General features: G+C 32.5%; 1 protein-coding gene across 12 annotated transcripts in view; it reads right to left on the reverse strand.

The window, feature by feature from the left end:
• LOC106459222 (serine/arginine repetitive matrix protein 4-like) overlaps positions 1 to 20396 on the reverse strand; it is a 132965-nt gene that overhangs the window by 10041 nt on the left and 102528 nt on the right. For all 12 annotated transcript variants that reach the window (XM_022385675.1, XM_022385669.1, XM_022385673.1 and 9 more), the window contains 3 exons: positions 7547 to 8059; positions 4480 to 4587; positions 1930 to 1992 (listed from right to left, as the gene is read on the reverse strand). In XM_022385675.1, the coding sequence (XP_022241383.1) occupies positions 1930 to 1992; positions 4480 to 4587; positions 7547 to 8059 (684 nt within the window). The remainder of the gene's footprint in view (positions 1 to 1929; positions 1993 to 4479; positions 4588 to 7546; positions 8060 to 20396) is intronic.

A 20396-nucleotide genomic window follows, 5' to 3' on the forward strand; every position in this document is an offset into this window, starting at 1 on the left:
AAAATGTATCTTTTACCTGTTATTTTCTCTACATTAACAATAACTGCAGGTATATTATTAATTTACATTGAAATGAAAAGGTGAAAATCATGAAATAAAATGAATAATCACTTTTTTCTTCTCTGAAGGCATCACTTGATGCCACATATTCAATTAATGATATTCACAGGTTAAACTGTTAACCTTTTCACAGCTATTTTCTTTTAACTTTATGGTTTTATTACCTGGCTTGTTCCACATAAGCAGTTTCTCCATCTATGAAAAGTAATATGTACATCAAAGCAGGAACACCTTAGCAGTTTCTTGTACACTGATGTACTGCACGGCGTGAAAACTGTACGCTTGAACACATAACTAAATAGGCCTAGACAATCACATTAGTGAAAGTAAAGACAGAACAGAAGCCCCTGTTGAACTCAAGGATCTTGCAGCTAAGGGTCTCACAGATGAACAAATGACCTAAGACAACCCTCAAGAGTGTGGAAGGAGGTGTCATCTGAAACATAAGAGAGTCAATGAGTCAAAGACCCATCTCACCTAATTTGATATTTGGCTATTGAAAGTACAAACAGAAGAAAGAAGCACTGAAAGTAAATTAGACATAAAAGGTACGGCAGTAAGACAAACATCACTCACTGGTTATCTAGAAGCTAGAGACAACCAGAAGTACCTCAAGATGTCAAAACCCAAATCAATCCATGCTGGTGTGCTTCTCCTGAATAGGAAACCAGTTCCAGTGAAATACCTACAAAGACAAAATGATGCAGAAAGGCAGCTGAAATATTGGGAAGAAGATGAACAGCTTGCAATACAGCATGATGGGTTTAAAGTATGTGTCAAAGGAACATAACATCCACATGGTTATAAAAACAATATAAGTGAGACCCACAGTTAATGAAGATTGCAATTTAGATGTTTGGTCCTGATTAAAAGAATCAGAAGAATGAAAAGAGCTGACAGCTAGCAACTGTATACATGGCAGAAAACTGATTATAGGTCAAAGTAGAATACTTCCCCCAAATAACCTATTTGAGGGTCAAGAACTTGAGAATTAATATAAGTAGTGGAAGAGGACCCTATTAAAAGGCCACTCCAATGATGGATAATAGAAATATGAAGGCTATTAATATTTTTTTTGCTTTCTAAAGCATCAGCAACAACTTGAATATCAGGAGTAAATGGAAGAAATAAAGATTCAAGCATTGAATCATCTAACATGACACTAACACCCTTAGGTGTAACAGAAATTGGTTCAAGATTTAAAATAGAACATATTTGATAGAAAATAGAAATGAAAACATCAGAAGCTTTTCCAGGATTAGGGCTAGCAGAAAAATCCTGTTCTGTTTACACTGAAGGTGAATAGGTCTGAGCAGAAGGCCAAATTTTGTCCAAAAACATAAGAAAATGGCAGGTGTTCCACAACTTGAGTGTTCACATGATCATGAAATCTGTCATGGATACCAGCAGGTAATGCAGCATTAACAGTCTGATATGGAACAATAAAGCAGCCACAGGATCACTGTGCACACTAGAGAAAACTGCATGAGAAAGGCCTCCAAAGATGTTCTGATACTTTTGGATATATCTGCATTAAAATTAATGTGGACTTCCAAATTCATTGTAGCAAAGTTAAGAGCATAATTGTCAACAATAAGAAAATCTAGATTATGAGGATAAAGCATAGCTTATATATATATGTCCTCCTGATTCAAGCTCAAAAAGTTACATAAAAGGTGGGAGAATAGAGAATTATGGGTATGTTGGCACATGTTCTGCAGTGTGTTAAGGACATTCAGAGCTTCAGTCAAATGTCTGGTGTTGACAGCATATGAGCAAACAATGGAAGACTTTTTCGAATTTCTGAAGTAAGTCTGCCTATTTTTATTCCTAGTTTCTGATGACCATCATGCAAAGCAGCCCACCTACCTTGTAATGCGACGTTTCTCCAGAAAACTTGGGGAGCCTCTTCGTTTTGGTATAGAAGGACTCCTAGAAATAATTAAATTATTAACTGAGAAAAAGTTGACTTAACAATAAGATACTCTTTTAAATGAGATGAACCTATTCTGTAAAACTTACAATATAATCTTCACAGTGAAAAAAAGTTGATAACATTTAACTGTATGTATGATTTCTCAGTAGGACTTTTTCAAATACTTTACAACTTGAAATACTGGAGTTAATTTTAGCTGTAAGCAAGCCAGATTTGGATTAAATGTTACTTATAGTTTCATTATTTTGTTAGAGGAAAATTATTTTAATTTTTAAGATGTTCACAATAATAGGAGTCTTTTGAAATATTAAACATTTCTTAATTCTTATGTTTGAATTTTTTCACAAAAAAAATTATAAATGATTTACATTCTTAATGCAAAGCTAACTTAATTTCTCCATACATTTCTATTAATTTTGAGAGTTTTGCACTATTTATTCATTTTACATTAATTTTATTCTCAAACTGTTTCACAATAAAAGTTAAAGAAACACTAATACTAGCAGTTTAATTTTCTAATTTTTTTGTTTTAAATAAGATTTAAAATCTGGTTTAATTTTTCTCTTTCTCCATTTTGTGTATGTGTGTGTGTTTAACTATACCTAAACATATTAAGGCAGCAGATTTTCTATGTATGAAGTACAGAAAACTAAAAGCTCTTACAAAATCTCTGTTGGCATTAAGACCAAAACTGTAAATTTAATAATACATTCTTGGAATCATGCTGATATGCAAGTTTCAGATAAAGACTTGAGCCACACACAACTGATATTTATTTTGTACCTTTTTAAGGATTAAATCAATTTTTTGTAAGTTACCAAGTTCATTTCTATACCACATCATAAATAAAGCAGCAGCTCTTCTATAAACTATTTTAATATTTAAAAATTATTTGAATTATTGATTAAAGTGAAATATTTGTTGCCTATTTAAAGTCATGCATAACAACTTCCTTGGCAAGAAGTCATAAAAGGGTTAGTAGTCCTTTCCATTTAGGATAAGTCAATATGACTGACCCACATGTGTTAGCAAAAGTACCTGCCAAAAGTCTGTGCCACCCATCTTTGAATGTTTTTAGCAAAAACGTTTCCCTCCTCACTTTCTTTGCCAAATTATACTTACCTCCTCCTCCACACTGTGTGTTAGTATCCTTCATGTTCTTGTTTTTTTTTGTTGAGACAAGTTTAACAATTTCAAGTTTACAATAAGTCCAATCTTATACATTTTTTAATCATGATATAAATCAAATTATGCACAAGTTACGAGATATTTCATACAAAAAATATAAAAAGACAACTAGTTTTTAGTAGTGAACTGCTTTGATTCAGAAAAACAACTATATGGAAAACCATTTTCTAGACATGGATGTAAACTAATTCGTAAAAATATGAAAAATTACAGGTGTTTCTTTTACTATTCAGCTGGTTATGAAACAAGTAATGATTTTGATATAGTAAAACACGAAGTAAACAAAACATAAATGTTTTTTTTTTTACTTTATTTTCAACAAAAATCCTTGAAAAAATGGTTTTATGGATCTTGGAAGCTTGCTATGACTCAGGGGACTGACTGTAGACCTATCCTAACTATTTGTTATAGCATATTGTTACACTCCTTTTAGATATCTTATACAACTGTTTAAGTTAGGAACTTTAAAATTATATCATTAGTTTCTTAAATAATCTAACTTTTGTCACATTATTTGTTTGTTTGTTTGTTCAGATATTCATGAAAAGATATACTAGAGCTATCTCATCTAACTATCCCCTATTTCTGAGCTGAAAAACTAGAGGAATTTGATCCCCCATGGCCCCAAAGTGAGGAATGTGAATTTTTGGAAACAGGTCACAAGCGACGGCTTCTGGATCTAGAGTCCCATACATTAAAAACTAGGCCCCACACTATTAATTAATAGTGTTGTAGACTGATGAAAGACATCTAAGATTTTCAATGAAAACAACAAACAACTTGAGATAAATGTTTTTTAATTCTACCTGACATGTTTTGTAACCTGTGACATTCAGAGACCTTTGAAATAGGAATAAGATGAAACATCAGGTAGAATAAAAAACATTTATCTGAAGTTGTTTGTCATCTTCAATGAAAATCATTTTCATTCTTCAGTTAGCACTGAAAACTTTAAGATATAACAAAAACATCTAAGATTCTTTTAAAATACTATAAATGAGTAATGACTTGAAAACTGATCTTGTAACTGCTGTAGCATGACAAGTGAGTTAGTATCATGAGAAATATGATTAAAAAACTTGGTAAATTTAGTGAGCTATCTGTACCTACTTTGAACCACATGGTAGGGATTATATTCTATTACTCTACTCAGCAAGTGCTTTTTGGTTTTTAAGGAAGCTAACTCTAAGCTGTATAGTCATTAAATTGATAAAACTAAAAGCAAATTATTAATTAGACCTAGGAAATGAAGCACCTGTTACTGACCTCAGTGAATTTTTTACCCTACAGCTTACCGAGAACTTTTCCTACTAGACCTGCTCCTACTCCTGCTTTGGTGAGTTTCACTTGAACTTCTTGACTGTGTTAGTGGCACAGATCTTCTTGAACAGTTACTATGGTCCCTAAAGTACATAATATCTCAGATTTTTAAATTTTTATCCTTTCCAACATGGGATTTAAGAAAATATAACACATGAAACTAAAAACTAAAGGAATTTTTTTCCTTATTTTACACATATAAAGTTATGTTTACAAGAAAATATAAAGTGTTTAAGATAAACACATGGCAAAAAGATAGAAAAAATATTATTTTTCAGGAACCACAAAGAATAACTGATAATACAATAACACTGAAATATATAAACAAATGTCAGCAAATAATGTAACACACAATAAAAATATCACCACATCATGTTCAGTGGCAACACTACAGGGTGAGGGGCATTTGCCCACCCAAATCTTTTTTTTGCTCTCCCCCCTCAAATTTAATCCTACATATATAGAGCAAATGTAATGTGTATAATAAGAAATGTTCACATGCACTGTACTGTTTTATGTGATTTTGTTTTGTATGCTAGAAGTCAACCAGATATAACCTATAATGATATAACCCTACTTTTTATACTAATGATACTACTTCACTAAATAATTATTTATTTAATCAAATAATGCTCTAAAGAATATTATTCATCAATCCACTTTTAGAGGGACTTGTTATCCCCCCCCAAATGAAATAAAATAAATTGCTAGATATGCTAGAATGGTCAAAAACCTTCTGACCCATTTCAAGGTCTGTGAGTACTTTGGGGCTTCAAAACGCAATACTTTTTGAAACCCAATATAAGTTAGCACACTACAATTTTGGGGAAATAACAAGTCTCTTTAAAATTACACGTGAGTATAAGATGTTTTGTTTTGCTCCCCAAACTTTTGGCTTGCCTCCTTTCCCCACACACACAATTTGTGGTTGCTGGCTGCATGGTAATTAGAAGATTTTTGACAATAAATATCTTTAAAACTTTAGCAACTGCAGTGATTAATCTATTGCAGGTACTTGGGGCAGTATCCAGCTAGATTTCCCAAACCTGTGGCAGTTTTTCTACCTAAAGTAAGAGTAAAATTTCCTCTAAGGGGCTGATCTTTTTTTTCACTCAGCAACGCATATTTTTCCCTCCAATATTAAAATAAACAATGAGATCCTGTTGCTGTAACTAAATTGTATTCTTAACTTCCACAATCATCCTCTTACCTTTTAACTTTTTGAATTTTCTGCAATCATGTTAGTCAACGAAAATAAAGTTTGAAATTCTGAACAAAAGTCAAGGAATAAGCAAAAGAAAACTTTTTGCAGCAATATGCTGGCATAATAAAACAGAAGAAACTGGCTATCTTGGAGTAATGTTAAGTGTTGAAAATCTGGAATCAGTTTGAAACGTGTTTTACAGTTAAAACAACTGTTATTTATATCTATATTTGTACAGTGTATACGTCCTTGAGTCTACAGATGATTTATGTATGTTATGTGTTTATAAAATATTATAGGCACATATTTGATCAAAACTCTACCTCAGAGTTGAAAAATCAAACAATAGTTAACTTTCCAACTGAAAGAAGCTTGGCTGAGGTCTAGATTGCATTTTTTTTCTTGATGTTTAGTAAGGACTGAATTTATCAAATAATGTTCCAGGTCTGGAAGAAACAAACATTCAATGATGAACCAATTTTTATATGATAGATTCATTATACATGTTTCAAAAATGTTTGTAACACTTCTAATTATCATTATTAATTTCAGAAGTAGTATAGTTGATATGTATTGTTTTCTCTTGTTGTTCAAGGCATTAATGTAGAGCAGATACTTGCATAAAAATACTAAGCCTCAGAAATTAGTATGTGTAGGTCTTATGCAATGAGGTAGAGATCAACCAGACAACAGTAATTTACATTTTACTTATAATTAAATAATATGGAAATGAAACAAAACAGTGCTATCTGTACACTTCTGCACTAAGTGATCATATCTTAATTTATTATAAATAAATCACTCCAAAATTCCTTGTTACCGTATTTGTTGGAAAAGTAACTGAGAGAGTATGTCCCTTAGCTGTTATTTACTGTACGAGTTGAATTGATCAACACTTTCTTTATTAAATTTAAAACTTGCAACAGACCTAGTAAAATGTTCCACATTTTGAAAAAAAAAAAGGCTCTTTCCATAACCTGTATATTATAGGGGCACAGGTTGGTTTAGCTGTGGTGAAATTTGTTCAAACATTTGGTACCCTAAAATCAAATTCTTCTGTGAATACTATTTTTGCCAGGACCATTTTATATATCATTGGTATTTAGTATTGAATGCACTAATTTGTATTAATTAATTAAAAAAAAAAAAGAGTTAATCACAACATTAAGTTTGTCTTTACAGATTTATAAACACTGATGTAAATTATTCATTTGTAATTTCTTTGTTGCTGATAACTGCAACAATATAAAATAGTGAAAATAAAAAGGGTATTTTATTTGTTATAGAATATCCTTCACATACGTAGATTTTATTTAATACAAACTGGTTTTTATTGATAATGCAAATCATATACTGAATAAACTATATAGGTAGGTGTAACTATGCAGAATGCATATGAAAAACTGCTGAAGTATGAGCCAACATAAGTTTTTTGGCTTATAAAAAATAATGATTCATGAGGGTTATAACTAGCAAATTTAGGCTATATTTTTTCTTGGTCTGACAAATGGAACTCTTATTTCCAGCAGGAGAATGAGGTTCATTTGGACCCTCTGAACCTCCAAACCTATGCTTTTTTCTTAATCACTGAACTGTATAATTTTTTTCAGACACAGTAATAAGAGCTCTATTAAATATAACAGGCTTTCCAATCTTAAAAATGACTAATTACAACATTCACATTACTAGAAGAAGAATCTTTTTAAAGAAAGAAAGCTATAATTCACTATTTTAAATCAATAAAAATATTCCAAATAAACTATATGAATAGCTATTAGTTCTCACTGATTCATATGTCCAAATATGCTCAGTTTCAATGCACTTATATTTTGGCTTACCTTCGAGAGAATGATGTTCTTGACTTTGAATGGGCAGAAGAATGGTGTGATTCTGAACTTGATCTAGATTGCAAGGTGGACTGAAATAATGACTTGGAATGTCTTTTCTTTTGAGCTTTTGGGCTTTGTGACACTGTTTGTTGACTCCTGTATTCTTCAGAACCAGATTTTGAAAATTTCTTTGCATTCTGTGCTAATGCTTGTAATGATGATGAAGGCAATGAGGATGAACAGTCAAGTCCATCAATTTTCCCAATATGATTAATGCTGTGAGATTTGTGATACTTGATTACCTCTTGAGCATATGGATAGGTTTCTTTTCTATCTTCTATACGAAATGGGTCTTTGATTTTCCTCACAGATATATAATCAGTCTCTCCTTTTCTGTAGTCAAACTTGTAATCAGACTGTGGTGATTTAATGCTGTAATTCTTTAGTCTCTCAGCCTTCTTCTCCCCTTGTTCTGGAAGTGATGATCGAGAAGTTTCATCCTGGTATCTATTTCTTTTTCTTCTACATCAAAATAATTTGAAAAATGTTAAATTATGAAAACTATGGTGAACACTGTCACACAAAACTCTTAAAAAATCCTAACTTTTGTGATACATATTTTAATTTTTAACATGCAAAATTTTATTATTTTGTTTTACATATTGTTATGCTTCAATTATAGTGGAATTGAAAATTTTCTATAAAAATGTTTTTGAAGAAACTACATTTTAAATTACAAAATTTTTTAATGATATTGTTGCGTCAGCGAGTCACATGACCACCGTGACGCAACGTTTCTAGAACTATCATGTACTTTGGCGAATGTTCAAGTTCTTACTAGAAATAGGGTACGCTGGTATATAAAAGAGGGGAATGTAATGTGTGAGGAGACAGTGAGTAATTGAACTGCAGTCAGAGAGAGACGTATTGTTGTAGTTAACGTTCGTTTGTTATTATAGTTTGTTATAACGCGACTGTTGAGAATAAGTGTATCGGTAAAGCTATATTCGGAAAGAATAAACCAGTTTTATTAAGTAAAGACTTGTGTCGTTAAAGTTTCGTTGGAACAAAGTTACGGAAAGTTAATTAACAAACGGAGACGTAACAATACTCTCTGACTGCAGATCAATTACTCACTGTCTACACACACATACATTGTTTCGTCACGTTGTCACCCTCTTATATATATATATACCAGACTACTCTATATCTAGTAATCTCCCGACAATTCACGAAGGTACAAGATATTTCCAGAAAGCAGGGGGCGTGACACTAGTCACGTGACCTCGCTGACGCAACAATATTACAGCAACCTGTTTCTGATATCGTGTAAACACATGTCAAACTAGGAACTGAGTCTCCACTAACTCCTTCTGCATTACTTTTTTTTCCTTCTGGTAATCATTATTCTTTTTTGAAGTTGTCTCTTCATCATCACTTGTATCTCCTTTCTATGGGAAAATGTTTTCACAAAAGATATCTTTCAACGAGTACTTTTTTTTTTTTTTGCTCATTGTTATCCTTAGTTCTTTTTTATCTCTTATTCGTGTCCTTTAAAGTTGAGCTTTCAATTAAGATATTTCTCGCAGACAATTTACATATATACAAGAAGGTGCTGGTTTTCTGAAGTTACTGCCAAATTTATGCTTCTAGTATAAAAACTAAGAATGAATGTTTTCATCAGTTACTTCCCAAATCATTTCATGAATATTTAATAATTTGCTACATGTCATAATGAATAATAATGCTGTAATATGTTCAATCCTTGGACGGGTTCATTAGGATTATTTCATAAAAACAATGAGAAAGCCAGTCCACGCAACAATAACAATTTATTTCATCAGTGAGGTTTTATAAGGCTACATTCACTAATGGGTCTAACTTCAAAACAACGTTCCAACTGAACAAATGTACGCCTAATTTGCAAATAAATTTATTCAAACACTTACTTGCAAAAATTCCTCACTAGTCAATCAATAACAAACGTTATAACTGACTAACTAACTCAATTACTGACACTGAACCGCTCAATTAATTCAGGTGTTATCTTTTATAGTAGTTTTCTAAGTACTGCAAGAAGCTTCGAGATTCCACAGAAGCCTATAATTTCATGAAGTTTCTAGATTTCGCCCATCATTTTATCATGTAAAAAAGTCCCTTTATTGAATAAAAAGTAGCCCAAAACAATAATTGAAATATTTCTAATCAATCAACTTCACCGTCATCAGTGACGAAGAGCAGTTATGACTCACTCACAACTCGAAACTGACGCTCATCATTGCTGTTATTATTATTTCGTTAAAAGCAACTTTATAGACGACATGTGCTGTTGAATGGTTGCTCTCCTTCTAGTCAGCATTTCTAAATTAGGGCTAGTTATGCCTAAACCTTAAGATTTCCGACCTTATGTTATAGAATATAATTATATTATTGCACATAAAAAATAAACGTAATATTCAACATTAAATGAAATAAACATTTTGCATTCAGGCTTTGGAACTATCATTTTATTAGGAACTATACCTGATAACGAGTTGGGCCACTTTTTGCCTGGAGGTTTTTCTTCATTCAGTCATTGACGTTGTACAAAATTCATGCAATGAGGTAGGCAAATTATAGTGATAGCAAACGTATCTTTCAATCTCTTCCCACAGACGCTCAGTTGGATTGAGAGCCGGGGATCATGGTGAATATGAAAAATATTTGAAATATTCATGTTTCTTAAACCATGCAAACACAACTTGGGCACAGTGGATGGGAGCATTGGTGTATTGGAAGTAACTGTCTCAGTCATGGCACCTATAAAGCATCGCTGTATACACTTGATCAGAAATAAGCTGTGTCATTCATTATGTCTACTAAGAGGCCAAGGAGCCCAGAATATGGCAGGAAAACATACCCCAAACCTTAATTCCATCACACAAGAGGGCGAGTTTTTCAAATCTGTCTTTCCCCCAATTGTGCAAAAAAATGGTAAAACGTGATTCATTGTACCACATCACCAGCCATTATTAGTCTAATGTCTATGCTCTTTACATCACTCAAGGATTTTGTTCTTGTTGATAACCGAGACCAATGGTCTCCTACTGACATAGTCCATTTATTGCAATGGTCTTCATAAGGTACAGCTGGAAATGGGTGTGAATTGCCCTTCACTGAATGTCTGTCAGTTTGGGTATTATTTTATGATGGTTGAACTTAACTATTCTGTCTAACCACCTTTTTTCTTCTTTCGTCATTGCATGTTTGTAGCCGCAATTTCTCCTCACAACAGACATGTTATTCAGTGTTTTTCATAGCTAATAAACTCGAATGACGATTACCTATGAAAATGTCCTGGCCTCTATGGCGCCTGCTAGACGTGCACCGACGGTTATGGCTGTTTTGAACGCTACAATATCTTTACCTTTCCTCATATTCTTTATATTGACTTCAACTGTTCCAGTCATTTATAGAGATCATCCGACACATCATGTGATGAATCTAATTTGCATCTAAAGCTCAGGTCAAGCCCAAGTCTGAAAGGGTATGAAGTTCCTAACAATGTGGGCAAACGCTGTGTAAAAAAGTGTTAATAAACTCTTTAGTCACTCCATAACCTAAAGGTTGATGCTTTACCTTTTCTATTCCTATGTACTAGAAACAATCATAAAGATGTTGCTTTTATATGATCACGTCTATGAAGCTAGGACTTTATATTTTGACTGCATCACCAAAAAACTAAATAAAGTATAAACAAATTATTCGACAAAAATTTTAAGTCTTGAAAGCCTTTACTTCTTCTGTCCACTTCCAGTGGATATGCGTTTGTGAACTCTGAACTATACATTTGAATCTAAAATTACAAAAATTTGACAGAGTCCTTTTTTTTCAATTTTGTATAATAGCTCTGTCCTTTCTACTTTTATTTAAATAAAAGCTTCTACACCTAACTTTCTAAAACACTGCACTTCTTTCGGATATGTAGAAAGTTGGTGAATGTTACTTTTAGTTTTAGATTCATAGCATCAGCAACCGTCAACTGAAATCACTGTGTCACGAACAAAGGAGCTCAGGGCTTTCAGAAGAATATTTATTATTTGTGGCATGGGTGGTGTCAGCATCTCCAGCCATTTAATCGTATCTAAATCTTCTGCAGGTAAGGGTATTTTTGTTTTCAAATATTTATGTCAAGGTACTTACGGGCTATCAAGACTAACCATCTCTAATTTGGAACTGATAAACTAGAGGGAAGGTAGCTAGTAAAGATCACCCACCATCAACTTTGGGGCTACTCTTGTCTGAACAAATACTAGGATTTGACTATCACCCTTATAACATACCTATAGTCCCAAAGTGTGCAGAGTATCTTTTTTTTTTTTTGGATCCACAGATTCATAGTTTGACACGCTAACCACTGGGCCAAGCTTAGCCCAGTAATGATGGATCATACAATATTCTAATATGCAATATCAGACTGACTGCTCAAAATGAATCACTCCTTGATCCACGCAAACTCTTATATATGTTGTAAGTGAGCCCCACACCTGGTATTAAATTAATCCCACAGGACTTTAATGGTAATTTAGGACTGCAAGCCAGTAACATCCATTACTTTCAAAGAACATTGTGCAGCTATATTTCAGAAACAAGGTGCAGTTTGTAAATGTCCCATCATAGTTTGGAATCCAAAGCAGCAACTTTCACAGTCCAGAAACTGTGGTGAAGAATAGTAGAATAAAATCTCGTGGAACAATGAATTCCACTGTTTCATATCCGTGAATAAACAGATATAGGTTTGACGTTGATCCAGAAGAGTTATTTTTGACATGACTGTGTTGGCTCTCGATGAAGAATAAATGGCAAAAGTAACATTGTGATGCAGACCTGTTTTACCAGTTTCGAGTCAAGCCATGACTATCATATTGCATTGTGACATTCTTGACATTACTAAACTGCTGGGAATTGATGGAGTTTTATAGGGAAATACCATATGTCTTTTAGCATGACAATGTATCATACTATGTCCAGAAGTCTGTTGAGAAAAGTTACGTTCTAAAGATGCCTTCCATGAACTGAAATGCAATTGAACTTTCTTATGATGATTTAGAATTCAACAATAGAATTGGCAGCAGATGATTAATGTAAAGGTGTACGTTAGAGGAGTGACAGTATTAGTTAATAGCCGAGGCTTCCCTTCCTCCACACTAAATGCATGTAGTCTTTTTGCAGCACGTGTCTTTGAAATGATTAACAAAAGTATGATGAATTCGGATGGAACGTGACTTGTTAATAAGAGACATATGGAAACAATATATTTGAAATACTGCATATAAATCTCGCTGTCCACTTTTGCAATATGTATTCATGTGTTGGAACCAGGAAGGTTCATTAATTTGACTTTTTAGTCAGTAAGTAGGAATATTGGTCTATCAGTTTTATGTGATTTTCATCACAAACGTTAGGCCTATTTGTTCCTAATGCTTCGCCAGCTTTCGTCGTTTTAAACAGTAACTTTTAAAATATTGGTCTGTTTTCCATTTTGTGGCTATAAGAAAGATTGGAAATATTCAGCTTTATATTATTTTGGACAGCGTTTAAGCTTTGACAGTTGCATTCCAGATAATGATATATATCAGATTTAACTTATTTTGACGTATTTCTAATACACTAGATGTAAGTAATTGTTGGATGCTTTCTTTTCATTTCATGACACTGTTAAGTTCATTATTAATTTTATAAATAGAACATACATATAAGCTCTTGGATAATGTTATCATAAAGCTTTACCATCTCAACCTGTTGTATGTCGTTGCTTTTTGTTGTTTTTTGTAATAAATAAATGCTATCCCGTCACCGAAGATGCGGCTTGGCACGGCCAGTTGATTAGGGCACTTGACTCGCAATCTGAGAGTCGCGGGTTCGAATTCCCGTCCCACCAAACATGCTCGCCCTTTCAGCCGTAGAGGCGTTATAACGTGACAGTCAATCGTACTATTCGTTGGTAAAAGACTAGCTCACGAGTTGGCGGTTGGTGGTGTTGACTAGCTGCCTTTCCTCTAGTCTTTCACTGCTAAATTAGGGATGGCTAGCGCAGATAGCCCTCGTATAGCTTTGCACAAAATTCAAACCAAACCACCAAAGATGCTCGCTCTCTCAACCGTGAGGGTGTTATAATGTAACAGTCAATCCCATTATATGTTGATAGAGAGTAGCGCAAGATATGGCAATGGGTGATGTTGACTAGCTGGCTTTCTACTAGTCTATTTCTTCAAAATTATAGATGGCTAGCACAGATAGCCCTTGAGTAACCTTGCGCGAAATTCAACAAACAAACAGAAATGATATTTCTATTTTATCACGCTTGATAATTGTATTTATCCTGTTCGAAGAAATATATCAAAAACAGCACTACTTTAGAACTGCTTACCTTTTTATGTACAAAATATAGCTGAGGTAAGTGAAATATAAATACAGGGAGAAATAGCGTGGGTCATTGTACATACTATACCAGGCACTGAACTTATACACATTTTAGGATTGCTGATATTGAAGAGAATTTTAGAGGTTTAGTTTATTAAAGTTTACTTAAATTATTTACCAATTTCAGAGCACTATACCAGTGAATAAGAGCATGCATTCAATTGGTATAATACTAAAATAATGTGATACGAAAAAGAAACTCTTTACATCTAACTAACTTATAACACGCTCAGCTAACCGAAGCACAGAGGTCAGTAAAACTTAAATACTTCTCTTGAAAATATCTGTAATATATAGGAGCTTTAAATGTGTCTTATATAGATAATATATAGTGCAGCCACAGTAGTCCAGTGGTTAATACATGTGACTTTGCTGCTAAAGGTATTAGATTCGATATACGATACTGTCAAAAATTGTTTTGATATATACTTGAGAGAGAGTGCATGTATGTGTGGTAACATCCTAGTATGAACAAAACATATCGAAATCTAAGTTCTGGAGTCTTCCTCCAGTTCTATATCCCTGAATACATCTTATAAAATATTGTTACGTCTCTCTGTGTTCGTTTGTTAAATTTTCGTAGAAATTCTTTCCGAGAAACTTCAGCGACACAAGTCCTTTCTTAAATAAAACTAGTTTATTCTTTCTCAATTCAACTTTGCAACACACTTAATTTCCACAGTCCTTTAACTTAAACACACGCTAGAATTCACAGCGATTCATGCACTTTACTTACGGCCACTACCGCGCTTGACTCAATTGTCCGTCCCTGTCTGTCTGCAATTCTATTCCGATTAATTAATTTCCCTTTATCTGGCGCACTTATATACAAGAATAGAGGGCGCGTAGAAAAGACCAAAGTTGCCACGAACAGACATGATCCTTCCAGAATATCATGACGTGTTACTAGCATCACGTGACTTCCGCTATCGTAACAATATTATAATATAGGCATTGGGGCCTACATTTTCGACGCCTATGATGCTGTCCATCTCAGGACACGTGCACTACCTTCATCACTGTTGGTCATTCCATTAGAAAAATAAGGGATGACGTATCCTCAGTTTATTATTTGACGTACCAGTGGAAAAGATTAAAAATCCCAAAATTAGAAACAAATAGTATATATTTTTTTACTATATAGTTTTAACGTTGTCATTTCATTGGCAGATTCTTTCAAATCATCTGGTGAAAATTATTTAGCATTTAGTCCATGTAAACGAAAACAGATTAGTTTATTTCTTTACGTTTACAAGTTTGAACACTGTACTAGCTTGTTGGTCACCCTTTATAAATGTTGCTAAATTGACTACCCTATCGGCTAGATACAACTTTACCATCTTTATGATGCTTCACTGAATTTCGTATCTATAACCTACCCTCGAATTTACTAGGAAATCTGACGTCAAATTCTTTAGAACTTTCTAGGTGTTCTAGACCTATCTTACTAAACTTTTTGATCTTAACGTCATTAATACGACCCGCAATGAAAATACTCATTGATTAGAAATTTCTTTCGATCAAAAACATTTTTGTTTCACGTTATGGAAAATTATTCAGATTATTTGTTAATCTTTTAGTACCAGCTTAAATATTATCTTTTAATATCTTATAAAACCATAATAACGTTCAATTTTGAATTTCTCTTTAAAAGTGCATTAAATATTGACCACGTTAATACTTTCATTTTGAATGGTGATGTATGCTTTTTATTGACTGTACTGAAACATGTGTGAAAAGAAAGCAAATGTTGTTACAAATTATCAACAGATGGCGGTAAATAGAAACATTGTTTTATGTAGAAGAATATGAATTTGATTTAATAGTAAATAGTTTAACATTTAAAGATTTCAAAACCAAAATTTATACACAGACAGTCCATATATGTATCAAGAATTTGAAGGATATTACAAATTAATCATTTTATGTCAAAAGTTATTATTATTTAAGTTCTCTGGCAAATATAGCTTTTTTGAAATCTGATACTCGTAGCAAAATTAGCAAAAAAGAAGTATTAATTAAAGTGATATATAAAACCAGATAAAGATTTTTAAAGTATATTTTTAAGAAATTATATCTTTTCAGTAATTATTCTCCGTATCTCACTATAATCTATAATTGTTCAGTTGTTCTCCTTATCTAAATGGCAAAGTTATTATGTATTTACGTGTTATATATCGCTGTATCAGACGATCATCCTATTCTAGTCTCGGTTCTTATCAGCGTAAGACAACATGGCAGAAGGCAAAGGAGGAGGCTCGTTTACGAAAGCTGTCCAAAAACACGCTGTACGCGCAAAAGAACGAGTAAGTTGAATGCGATTTTATTCAAATTTATCCCATATTGTAACTTTGTCGCACATTTTGTACTTTTTAAGTGTAGGAAACCAAGATCTAACTTGTAAGTTCCATGTGTTACTGACACTATCAACATACAAATTACAAAACGTCACCTAAATAACGCTAATGTTGTTTTACGTTTACTGTTTAGGATAAGTTACCCCGTTGATTTCTTCCGGTTTAGGAGTCAGTTGCCTCTGTCTATTGCTTAGGTTTCCTGAAATCTGGTTTTCGCTGCTGTTAGTGTTATGTATCTGCAGCGTTTTGTTGGCAATTAATACGGATATTTAAAAGATAGCATCACCAATGCACCTTAACCTTTCATTCAAAATAAATTATAGTATTAATAAATAAACCATAAGAAAAAAAAAAAAATCTTGTACCTAGGTCTACACAATTTTCAAACAAATACTTATAATTTAGGTGTGAATTGTAATGTGCTAGATATATTGTGGGTGTTTTTTTGTACTTTGTATGTATTTGTTTTACCCTACCCAGGCTACTGTGTATTTACCTTTTGTTTGGGTTTGATTTAAAAGGAAATAAAAAGTAATTTTTTTATGCACACAGTATAAACTATCATTTGTACTGTTGTTGATATGAAGATAAAATAACGTTTTTTATTTTAAATTTTTGTATTAAACATGAAACATTAAGTAATGCAGGATTTTTTTGGGGGACACAGGTTTATGAAATGACAAAACAATTTATATCTGATTAACAAAGTGTTCATGTTTAGGATTAGGAAAATTGGAAAGAACTGTTACTAAAGTAATCTATTAGTCATGTACTTTATGTGAATTAGTAACAAAACTTCACTTATAGATAGTTTTTTCAGGATAATGACATTTCTTAAGTATAAATACATGATCTACAAAGTGGCCAAGGACACCCATTCATAATGTATCAGTACATCTAAGGTGGTGATCTTCTGTGTAGTACATTAAATCATCCTCCCTGTGCCCTTAGTGTGTTACTTTTCTTGTTTTAAAAACATCATGCTGGTTATTGTGAATTAATCGTGAACAAAAAGATATTGGAGGTTTTGCTTAAAGCTAATAGAATTAAAACATATATAAGTATATAAGAAATTAAGTTTCAAGTTAATTACCACAGTAATTAATATTAACATATGATTAAAACAAGCTACATACATAGAACAAAACTAAAAATTAACCCAGGAATGAATATAATTAATAAACTATACTACTTTTACATTACTACTTGTAATCATGATTAAAATGAATGTTTTTGTTTTTTTATTCTCTCAGGTATACACTCACTGGTACTGATATTTTGACTGTATAACATAAGATTAATTGATTTGATATTAATTAGGATCAAAGAATAACTTATAAACATGTAGTAAGCTACTAATGTAAGTTAAGTCCAAGTATTTATAATACATCAAACCAGTAAGGTGCTTGAAATATTTTTATGTATATTATCCTGTGTGTGTGTGTGTGTGTTTCTAATTATGCTTTCATAATCACAATTGTAATGCAGATATACTGAAATTCTAAAGTACTTTTAATTGGCTTTGTTCTTGGCTTAAGTGATAAGTTGTTGTATTTCATAACCAAATTTACCTTAAGTGTAGTAAGACTAACTATTAGTGTACTTATCAGTTTGTTTTGTGGTGTATGGCTGTATATATTTGTTTCACCCTGCTGTGCATTTAACTTTTGTTTGGGTTTGATATAAATGGAAATAAAAAGTCATAGTTTCCATTGGCAAGGTAGTTTTGCATGGACTTGATTTTATTATAAATGTGGTAATGTTACTGACGTCTTGTTCTTGTGCATACTTGCTGTTGGCTAAGTGTATTGTTACTTTGAGGTTTTCTGCAGTTCACCATCTAGGAGTGTAAAACTTATCAAAGGTTTATTTTGTCACTTGATTTGATGCATTAATATAATAAAATAAACAATATGTTTTATTGATCACAAAAGATATGCATAAAATTTACATGACTGAGGTGAAGAAGATGTTATATTAAGTAAATTAGGCCAGTTTCTTTGAAGCAGGTAAATGGAAAATGTATTAATTGTGCCTAAATTCTGCAAAATGGTGGTCTGAACATTTTCTGGGCTTATTCAAGTTGTCTTCAAACCAAGTATGTGGCATCATCCATTCCACCCATGTACTGGCAAGATAAAAAGTTTAATCACAAATAAAGGTTCATCTAGAACATCAATGCCCCAAAATTAAAGAATCAGTTGATTTCAGGACCAAAAGGATGAACCACATAGAATTAAAGACCTAGTCATAGCACTAGGGCTTTATATTGTATCAAAAGAAGATTTGATTGCAATGACTGGTCATATGGTGCCATAAAAAATCCAAAAAATGGACCCCAGTACTCAAGGTATTAGGTTAGTTTGTGTAAGTCTTCCATTATCATATTGCTTTAGCTAATATAGACATATCAAGATATTTTAATCAGATCTTAGTATAGAATAAATCCAAAGAAACATGCCACTTACAGGTTTATTCTAAGTTTGGGTGAATCAGTTATGTATGTACTTGGGTTTTTCTGACCTCCCAGAAATTAAGATGTGGGAAACCATTTTACTATGGTAATACTTTAACTTGGTCAGTAACCGAGGGCCACAAGAAGCCAAGGTTAAATCATGGTATTGCAACCTTAATGAAAATCTTTTTGGTAAACTCTGACAGTATGGGTATATTGTTAAACTTTAACGAAATGGCAGTTGGAAACATGCCAGTTGTTATCTGTATTGTACATGTATGTTGTTTTGCTGCAGTTTCTCTGTACTGTAGTATAACTTCTTTGTTCTTGTGGTCATATTCTATAGTACTGCACAGCACACACAATTATTAAAAATGTTTTTTGCAATTGCATTAGATTTATGTAAGTTAGGTCAAGGCTTTGTCTATTCTCTCTACTTTGATTGTAAGTGCTTATTTGATTTTAGGGTCTAGTACCGTCAGACATGTTTTTAATCTGTCTTGATTCTGATAAGGTGAAAATTTTCATTTTTTAATATTGAAATCATGTGTATAGGAAAGGTGTACTGTGATTTTAATTGAACTTGGGACATACTTGGTCTAACTTCTTTATAAAATCATCAATAAAATATGATGATTTCTTGTAGCAGTTTTTCACTACATTTATAAACTGTTTTTATTTACAAATCATGTGATTCCAGCAGTAGTATATTACTGAGTCACAGGTACACACTGCTTGCTGATACACACATGAGCAGCATTCCTACTGATAATTATTGCTCGTCATAGTACACTGTAAGCTAGTGGTTTTATTGCATAGTGGAAGAATTACATGTGTCTATTGGCCTTCTATTCCTTACCATACTTGGCCATTCTCTAGATATTTGTGTTTTTTTCTCTACATAAAGCACTTGATCAATCAGACTTACCTCACACTTCAAGTTAGTATTTAAGAATTAAAACAAAATATAGTTAATACATGTAACATTTTCATTGCTAATTCTACTGAAAATTACTATATTCAGAAAACTGTATATTTAGAACTATTGCAGTTCTTTTTTTTCACACTGTGCAAACACACCAATTTCTAGATGTAAATTGCACAAAATGTTTGATGGAGATTTCATACTGTGAAAAGAGTAAATTCACATTATTCAAGGGACTATAACTGAGTAATTAATGAGATGGAATTTTTTCAATTAATCTGCACTTACACTGTTGTAATCAAGAAGATCAACATTGCAGTTGGTTCAAGTTACTTGTTAACACAAAAAGTATAGTGCAAAATGCTGTGTGAAAACCACTAAATATAATAATAATAATGATTAAAACTGAACTGCAAACAAACATAAAAGAAGATGCCTATGGATACTTTCATGTCATTCCATGCAGTCTTCTTTCACTAAAAAGCAGAAAAGCATTCTTTTATTTTCAGCTTTTTACAGAACTAAGAATTTCTAAAATAACAAACAAAAAAAACTTACATATTCAGAACTTGCTTGATCTGATATCTATTCAGAACTTGCTTGATCTGATGTCTGTTTAGTAACTTGTTTGATCTGATCTCTGCAGTGGAAATACTTTAG

This window comes from Limulus polyphemus, unplaced genomic scaffold, assembly GCF_000517525.1.
Source record: "Limulus polyphemus unplaced genomic scaffold, Limulus_polyphemus-2.1.2 Scaffold578, whole genome shotgun sequence".
NCBI classification, from domain to species: Eukaryota; Metazoa; Arthropoda; class Merostomata; order Xiphosura; family Limulidae; genus Limulus; species Limulus polyphemus.